The sequence below is a fragment of the Vavraia culicis genome, assembly GCF_000192795.1.
Source record: "Vavraia culicis subsp. floridensis unplaced genomic scaffold supercont1.37, whole genome shotgun sequence".
Lineage (NCBI taxonomy): Eukaryota > Fungi > Microsporidia > Pleistophoridae > Vavraia > Vavraia culicis.
In genome coordinates this window covers 34,577-44,329 of record NW_007360640.1, presented here as the reverse complement: position 1 = coordinate 44,329, position 9,753 = coordinate 34,577, and the positions used below count along the sequence as shown (strand labels likewise).

The 9,753-nt window shown below is 37.6% G+C and overlaps 2 protein-coding genes across 2 annotated transcripts; one reads left to right on the top strand and one right to left on the bottom strand.

Moving 5' to 3' along the window:
- Positions 1-5,311: 5,311 nt before the first annotated feature.
- Positions 5,312-6,992, bottom strand: VCUG_01951 (uncharacterized protein). Its single transcript, XM_008076774.1, has one exon. It carries the CDS (start codon positions 6,243-6,245, stop codon positions 5,400-5,402), a length of 846 nt encoding a protein of 281 aa, XP_008074965.1. The 5' UTR covers positions 6,246-6,992; the 3' UTR covers positions 5,312-5,399.
- Positions 6,993-9,357: 2,365 nt separating this feature from the next.
- On the top strand, positions 9,358-9,738 carry VCUG_01950 (uncharacterized protein; the record flags this gene model as incomplete). The annotated part of the gene is made up of 1 exon (XM_008076773.1): positions 9,358-9,738. The coding sequence occupies one exon, from the start codon at positions 9,358-9,360 to the stop codon at positions 9,736-9,738; it is 381 nt and encodes a 126-aa protein (XP_008074964.1).
- Positions 9,739-9,753: the final 15 nt, after the last annotated feature.

Here is a 9,753-nt window from a genome sequence, read left to right as displayed (position 1 = left end):
ATGCCAGATCCCTTCTCTTTCGCTTCTTCTCCTTCCTCTTCTTCGTCGTCACCAGATCCCGAAGATTTACTCATCATGCCAGATCCCTTCTCTTTCGCTTCTTCTCCTGTAATCGGATTCTCATCATCACCACCAAACATGCCTCCGTTTTTCTTTGCTCCTTCTGTTAACACAATTCCAAGAAATGCAGTAAATAATACTATTAAACTCTTCATAGCGGTTCACATTTTTTTCCTTTTTATAGCTTTCTGTTGCAACCTCCTTTTTTTCCATAGGTTTTAGCTATGCCTGATTGACGAGTACCTGCATCAAAACAGCTTGGTGTAATTAAAAGGGGTGCAAGAATATTGGTTCCTTCCCTGTCCATCACGATTATATATGATGTTAAATACTAATATTTCATTGGCATGTGATTTTTAATTATTAGAATCTGAACACAAGACTATTGTACCGATATATACGTTCCAAAGCGTTCGTTATTATTGTTGTATCACCAAACATGGAAATAAAATATCAATTTCACAAGTAAAAATAATGCTCTTCTCTAAACCAACAACATCGTAATGAACATTTATTACATAAATTTTTAATTAAATGCCGAATATTACCGGTAAAGTGCGACTGCCAGATTCCTAATAACATCGACTCTGGAACATAAACAAATCATTGATCACTAAAAATTTATCCAATTAAATTGAAAATACAACTGATAGATTATTGATGGATTGTTAAGACAGTTTCCCAATTGCTCGGATATAATCACTTTTTGTTGGACCAATGAAAAGGAGGTAGTGTGATGAGATATTTGGTAAAAACAGCTTGTTTTTAGAAGAGCTTTGCCATCGGCTTGCACACAGTGAACAGATGCTGGCCAAACAGGCATTTTTGCACTACGTGCATCAACGGTATGTGCAATAGCAGCCGTTAATTTGAGAGCTTGTAAATGATTGTTTTAATAAACGTCCAATACGAGATCGCTTCTATTTTTGGCGACTCGTAGTTTTAAAAGAATTGTTGATTTACGCTGCTTGTTTTGATAAAATGAGTTTATTGAGCCATTTTTATTTGCCATCACGAAACGCGTTGTGATCGGCTAAAAATTATTCTAGTAAAGCGCAGTGAATATCACAGCAGATCTTTTCTCTTGCTCTTGGATCTTTGAGGATAAAAGACGTGATAACACACGTTCATCGGTCGATATTAGAACCGGTATGCTGCACTGTGTCACTGGATACCGTCCAAATTTGTCAAGTAACGATATGTAAACGATTTTTAAAAATATGTTCTGGTCAGTAAAACGCCAACAAACAAATCTCATCCACATAAACCAATCCATTCTATCGATGGCTGAGAAGCATTGGACCACGTTTGTAGTGCACGATAATCTAAAAGCCAAGCACGGATTGAAAACAGTTTTCACATCCAAACTACAAATCACCCAGCTATAACTGATGCAAACACTGCATACATAAAGATAGCATGTGCGGTACAAAACGTTCCTTGCTCATCTTACACGCCCAGGCATGCGATTAATCCCTGTTCAAGGACTCGTCTGTCAATATAATCGTGTGCATTGTCGCGATATACACTTTGCATATTATCCAACTATACCGTAGTGATTAGGGGAAAGGGTTTAGCCATCTGTGGTGCGGTGGTAGAATATACATGAGAAGATGTTTCTCAACTCACATGTTCACGCTGCAAACGCTTATTTACATCTTTTGAAGAAAGTACATTTACAACGCTGAATTGCGCAATACCGCTATGTCACAAGCTCATTTTTGACTTTCATCATCTGTTCATTACCAGCATCAGCAAAAAATCATATAAATAAAAACATTTATAACTTGTTATAGAGAGGCACAGATGACCTAACATCAATTAAGTAGTGGTATAATTTGAAATACACGAATTACTCCGCCTCAAATATTGTTAAAATACAGCGTGTGATGAGAGTAAAATTAATCTAAAATTTTAATATAACCAAGTTCTTCCGTTCAATAAAAATTTAAAGACTAAGCTCATCACCCCAGTAAAAAACAGGTGCAAATCCATTGACTAGTAACGTTGATTTAACCTCGTAGCCTTACTATGACATCACTACTCAGTACAAAATGCTGTAAAATTTAAAAATATGGCAGTTCGAGCTATTTAACAACGAACATATTTTATATTATACAACTACAAATTATGTAATTGCCCACGCTAAACAGCAAAACATGGCTAGAGATTGGAATTAACTCCTGTTTACTTCTAAAACTTTTCCTGCTCGCTTACTCGCTCATTGATTGCCGCTTCCAGATGATGATTGACCCGATTTGCATCCTGGACAGCTTGAGCCATCACCACCACTGCATTTCGATGACCCCCCAGCTCCACCACTGGAGCCTTCAGAATTTCCGCCGCTGTTCTTATTAGAACCGGCGCATTTTATCCCAAGCAAACACATGAAGAATGCAAAAACGTAGGAGATATTCATGGATTAAGAGTTGTTAGCTGCGCTTATATATACTCTGCACAACAGCTCCTTTACGGTCATTGGTAAGATATTTTTATGCTATATTGGTATTATTACCCAAAAATGGGAATGTCATTGTATGATTTGATGATTTAATAGTATAATAGGAGATATCTAAATGCGGGATTATTCATTATCAATTAATATTGACAAATACTATCAAAATCAGTGATATACACGGTTTAAACGCATAACAAGTAGATAACAAAAACGAACCGTGTTATTTAGTTGAAATGATTTATCATATGATGGCAGTGGTGGGCGTGACGAGAAGAAGTAGGCGCGCAACTACGAACTAACTCTATTAGATCGTAGCGGATGGTTGTTTTTAAATTGCTTTATTGCGGTAATTGTTTTTAGATCACAATAGCTTTACCAACAAATATACCATTTTTCGCTTACGAGCCAATAAATGGTTCCATTCAAGTTTTAATTAACGCATCTCCAATTATACAAGTGTGTTTCTCTGCAACCAATGTATTCCAAGTTAAATGCATCAAGTAAATGAGTTTGTTCCAATATGGACAGTCCTTTTTTGAACTCCTATTTGGCGGATAAAGACAAAATAGATATTACGGGAAAGATGGATAAGTATGGAAATACTGCGATTTTTGAATGGCTATTGCGTTAAAACACATCTCTCATACCGATATTAAATGAAATATTCTCTCTATACAACAGTTAAATGATACAATTTAAATCAAAACAGACGTCGTAACATCTGTAATGCTTCCAACCCGGAGTACACGGTACATGGCATCGATTATTGTACCACAGTCAAAAAATATGACGAGTAAATCATTTATTTAATTAATATAGCCTTTAAAGCCAATTATTAAAACATTTCACCGTATAAACCTGTACGCATACAAAATTATATGTGATAGGTTTTGTTATCGAATTAGATTTATTCGACGAGTCTCCGTATTTTTGGCGTATCACATATAACAGCGGGAATATGTCATCAATACTACGTTGTTTGCAAAAAATATTGGGAAAGAATGGAAACTTTAATAGCCATCATTTTTTTGTTGCGTGTCTTACTGTAAAACCGTAATAACTGGATGGAAATGACTGTTTCGTAAATCACTAAAAGAACCTAACGCTGATTTGTGTGAAATAGATCATCTTAACATCCTTAGCTATCATTTTTCTACTGCACGCACAACTATTCATCTTCACACATCACAACACTTAAGCAACACGCCTTTATTCATCAATATACGTATCATCTCATTGCCTATCTTATCAACTAACCGGTATTTGTATCCTCTTTCATCGCCTACAGATCTCAGCCGGGCTAGCATAGCATTGCTTAGTCCCACATATCAAGCTTATTCTTTCGAGCGAGAGCTAAGAGGTATTAAATTGCAATCGCTTCACAAGTGCATGATTGAAATACCGTCTCCGTAACATCTCTTGGTCTAGAAAATACGTTTACTGCACATGCTTCTCGATGACTTAAGTACTTCAAGCCAAGTAACTACCTGTTCAAAAATTAACAAATTCATCTTTATTTAACTATGATGTGAGCGTATCGGCATCATCCTCAAACTCGTCTAAACTAGACATGTTATCTGCACCTCTTGTGTTCGTCAGCTTAACTATATCATTTTCATCGGTGTTGCTCATATCATCATTCGCTAGTACAAAGCTAATGGCGTATAAAAGGATATGCATTTGATTTTCTTGTATTCTTCTAGTCATATATTCTTTTTTATGAAGCGAAAAGCGTTTCATTTCGCGGATATTGATGAGATATTATGATTAAACACAGTCCAACATCATTTCTGCGTGAAGAAAATAATGGCTCTGTGAAACAAAAATTACATGCGATGGAACGTAAAGAAGAGAATGACATGCTTTAGGTGTGAAGTATAAACCTGTAAATGAAATGCTTTATGCATTTAATAATTAGGCTTTTGTGCAGAAAAGAGAAATATGTAAGGTCCATGCCAGTGCGCATGTAGAAGCAAAACTAGTATTTTTATTTGAGTACGTGCTATGTTATTAATTAGTGCTGTTCTAGGAAGATATTTTATTTATCTGGTATTGCGGATCGTACTTATGGTACCATACAAATCGATACAGCACACTTTTTAACATAAAAGTTCGTGTGAACAAGCAGACAAAGATTACCCGATTCTGTATTATATAATGATATACAGTTCACCCTGTAAATGAATTGCCTATCATTTGACACCAGCACTGCTGTTGAAACATCATTTAGCATGGATCATGGCTAGTCTTAATGATTACGGTTACAGCAAGGCATCAAGAACAAAAATTTTGTACTTTGTAAAACTGCCATATTTCTGGTTCGAACTTCGGCTTCATAAGTGGTAAAATTAGTAAACATTTCTAGCATTTCCTCGTGTGCGGCCTGGTCATTGTACGGCATACGGTTGATATGTGCGCTAAATACGATCACAGTGAGAATATAGCGTTATCAAACGCTTCTGAGGAAAGCGCATACTAATTATTTTATTCATGAAATGCCTATCTCTCGCTATCGTTTGTTTTGATGGTGTTGAGTGAAACGATAAATAAACGCACTTGCAATGAAAATTACTCCTTGTTACAGTCCACATGGCCGTGTAGTAGAGGTGTATTTTTATGCTTTGTACGATAAAAGGTGTTGAGATTGCTATTACATGATTAATGTTCCTATCGATTAGTTATTCACCAAATTTGGTGTAAACACATTCTCGATAAGAATATGCAATAGCGGTACATCACAGCATCCGTTGTAGACCTGGAGATCTAAAAACTATCGTGTGACCAAAAAATGACTGAGTGGTTTTACTTAGCGCTACCAAAAACATCTTTGGTATTTTTCCGCAGTTCTCTTCATTGGTACTGCAGCTTTTTTTCCCTAGTTTTAACTGCTATCTTCATCGTTCATGATCATGTTTTTACCTTTTTTCGTGCTCTTGTGTTTACCAGCAATGTATTCGTTAGCATTTTCTGCTTGCCTGTAAATTACATCCTCAGCAATCCGATCATCGTTACCTTTACCAACAACAGTACCAGCATCGACAAAGTTAACAGTATTATCGTTTTTACCACTAGCATCGACACTTTTGTCACCGTTACCTGTAATATTATTATCTTTGTTCTTTGAAACATTCTTTTTGGTCTTTTTGCTCGTTAGGTTGTTGTTAATTTCACTTTCCATCTCCCCCTTGCTATTTTCGTTTTCTTCCTTCAATTTAATTTTGCTCTTGGTGCTGTTATCTTCCTCCTCAGAATTTTCATTCTTTTTTCTCGTTAAGGCAGTGTTAGTGTTCATCACATCATCTTCATTCTTTTTTCTTTTACCATTACTCTCTTCTTTTTCATCACCGGCTTTGTCCCTCACCGTATTCTTCGCCTCTTCCCCATCATCCCTCAGCTCACTCTTTTTCATCGCATTCTTTTTCGCATCATCCCTCAGCTCACTCTTTTTCATCGCATCCTTTTTCGCATCATCCCTCAGCTCACTCTTTTTCATCGCATTCTCTTCCCCATCATCCCTCAGCTCACTCTTCTTCATCGCATTCTTTTTCGCATCTTCCCAGGCTCTGTCACCTTTGCCAACAACCCTAGCAACCCTAAAACCCGTATCCATGCTTCCCACTATAGTCTCCCCCTTCTTCACTAGTTCCTCGCCCGTGTCTTTTCCCACCTCCATATTACCCGCAACACTTAGTGCCATGAATAGGAACGTACAACCCGTGTAATACATCTACTATTCTTCTTTAGCAGCCTTTATAAGCAAATTTACAATACGCCGTTTTAATTGTCAACGTGTGAAATGTTATAACTCCGATGTTTGTTACGTTCAATTGGTATTTTTGGTGTCCAAAACGTTGTAAATTCGTTTTATTGCGTGATAGTATTCCGTATATTACCGCCCACTTCCATTCAAGGTGCCTTTATGGATGACTAATTGTTTTATTTCCTAATCCACCCAAAAATTTGTAGAAAAACTGTTCGTATACTCACTGGTGCCTGTTACAAACAGAGCATTGTGTGATCAAGCAAAACGAACGCATCATTTTCTGTCATTTCTAAACATAACCGATCAAGCATGCTTAGCCAAGCCGTTCGTTTCTACGTTCGCTGAATTATCAAACGAATTGTGCATCACAACGCCACGTCTGCTGAATAATGGCCAATCTTCTGACAGCCTAGCATACGAAAAGAAGTACCGCAAATCTTTACGTTAATAGGTACGATAAATATTATTCGAGCGCAGTAAATTATGAGAAGAAATCCTACAAATTATCGCAATGCCGCCCCGTGTTATTCATTATTATCGTAGTGTGCCTACAATGGTAATTTAGAAAAGGTGCCGTTCCGTATTTTACCCGGTTAGAGGTGAATTATGTGGTTATTTTAACAAAGGGGGTACAATCCCAGCAATGACCGCCCCTAGAAGGACAGCAGAAACACACGGGCATTTGCATTCGTTACCACTGATGAAGTAAGCGTGTTTGATTAAAAAGGGCTAAAAGTCATTTACGTTCATTAATCCGATTCATGTGTAGCATAGCCATTGGTAAATATAAGATGTACTCGTATCAATGTAAATGTATCTCAGCAAAAAGAATGTTAGCCACGATCTAAACGTTTTTAGTTTAACACCATGCAGAAAATGCCTATTTACCTCAATCATCCAGCTCAGCGACATAGTCGTCACTTTCTGTTCCATCATCATCAACTTTTACGAATTCTCCAAAAATTTGTGCGAGGAATACAAATAACGTGCTCATACATTTCCAAATGCCGTGTATATTTATAGCGAATGTACTGATCATCATGAACAATCGTTTCTTTCAATTAATAGATCGGCTATTTAGTTGGTTATGTACCCGGTACATGGCTGTTAATTGGTTTTGCATTTATTGTTTTGAAACAGATCTTTATTTCGTGGATATGACGCAGAATACCATTGGTTCAGCTGCTATGACCAGCTATCTGGGAAGCTTAAAAGAGAGTTGTTGATGAGCCGTACTTTTCACGTGGTTCTGTTTTGAAGTGGTTTCTTTGCAGTTTTTACGTTGATTATTTACACCCAAATCGTAATTAACGGTTTTGTGATGGATTCTTACGCTTTTCGTTTTCCATAAAACATTTTATGATGCATGCTCTAACAACATGTCCAAGTCCTATACATAGGCAATCCTTGGCAAGGAATGCATTCTGTTCTGTGGCACCACGATTTGGATAACAATTTTTGTGTGTTGATGTTGTTGGCACGATGTCAGCACGTGGTAATAAATTTTGGTAAATATCACAAACAAAGTTTTACGCTGCGTAATACTCAATTTGCAGGCAATAAACGGTGCAATTTTACCGCAAACGCTACACAACACCATATCCGTGAGAATTACGGCATAAATCGGAAGAATCCACCAAGTGCACCACCCGTCTCTGCCCTTCTAAACTGTATTGCCACTCTGACCAATTCCACACATGCAGCACATGTTATCACATGGCTTGAAAAACTCGTCATCGTCCTCGTCCTCGTTCTTTTGTTTCGCAAGCATGCGCACAATCAATAAGAATAACTGCATGGTGTGCAATGCGTGATTGATTATAAATGATTGGTTCCTTTTTTATCATTGGTCGATCAGAAAAATGTTGTGGAATATGAGTGGTGCAAATTCTCTGTGTACGCGGCAATTTTTCGCTTTGAGTGTTCTTTAGATACAAAATGTTTTTATGTGCGCTAGCAAGCGTAGTACACAGCGGATCGGCACGAGAAAGAATATCGAACAGAAACACGATCTAAAACACACGTGCTGAACAACCGATCTGTGCGATTGACTGCAAATTGATGGTATATCAGCAAAATACGCCATATTTATAGTCTTTTGCCAAATAAATTCGTTTCTACGAAACGAATTATTCGCATCTAAAATCGCTGATGAAGCGTTAGCAAGAAAATTATGGGCAATGACGCACAGTGCGTGACATATTCGTACGCAAATGTGTAAACTGCAAAATTTATCAAAGCGATTCACGAGGCAAGTGCAGTACTTAACTCGTTATGTTCACGCAATGAACAACTCAAATCTGCACGTGTACTTGATGTGACTGTCGGCTCAAAAAGCGGCACATACATGTCGCACTATCATCACCGGTAAGAGTAAAAATTGGAGTGAAAGGCCTTTTATCCTGGCACAAACTCGGTAACCGCAAAATCATTTTTAATTCATCGCACGGCTGCATCTCAGGTATCGTAGAACACCATATTCTTGGTCAGTTGCGCCCAAAGTATCCCTCCAACTCGTAGGAAAGTGCCAGCGTGAGAACAACAATTATAAGGAAATCCATGATATTTAGATTCCACGCTTTTTTATTCCGGTGACCCGGTGTTTTATTGGTTGCCACCGTTTTACAAAAAGGGTGAAGTGTCGTGCAAGGTGCCATGAGCTTATTATGGCATGGTAGCAATTTTATTGAACCGTAGTATTCTTTGAATTGTTCCACTCCCGTAAAATTTTCTTGAACAGCTCGTTACCAAAAAGTTTGTAATGCGCTATTGACCTGTATGGTGTGGTACCTCTGGCGACTTAACCGTAAAAGTGTGTGTTTGCTTGCGTGCTATTGATGTATGAGACGATAAATACATACATTTGGTGAAAAAACCTGCGAATGTAATGGTCCGTGGTAAATCGGTCCATGTTTATAAACTGCGTAGTAAAAAGCCTTTTACACCATAAAGAAAGGATATTTTACAGAAATACGTTTATTTGCTGCCATCCCGCTGCAGGAAACGAAAATCTTTTATTAGTGTAAATCGTTAGTTGCTTATCCACGGTACACGATCAACATGTTAAATTCAAGAGATGGAGTGCTATTCTGCTCATGGCATTTGCACTCCTTTTTTGATAAAAGCACGTTTACTTACTTTCAACTTCTACGTTACAGAATATACCTGCTTACACCAGTCCGCTGAAAGTAAGCGTAGCAATTGCTCCTTTTTATGGTTTTATTCTGGTTTAAAAGAATTCTCACTGTTTTGTTCCTTTGTCTCATTTTCTTGGTTGCATCGCTACTGCTTCACTGCCAGGATTGCTGTTCCTTCTTATCGTTCCACTCACAACTACCACCTAGTACAAATCATCGTTCTTCTTGCTCGAGCACATTTCTTCCCAAGTAATCATTTCAGGCGGTTACTTCTTCTTGCCATTTCCACCTTTCCTCTTCCCACATTTCTTCCCAAGTAATCATTTCAGGCGGTT

What these genes read in the sequence shown, in the direction of transcription:
- VCUG_01951 (XM_008076774.1), bottom strand. Translation starts at nt 6,245, where the DNA reads ATGTATTACACGGGTTGTACGTTCCTATTCATGGCACTAAGTGTTGCG.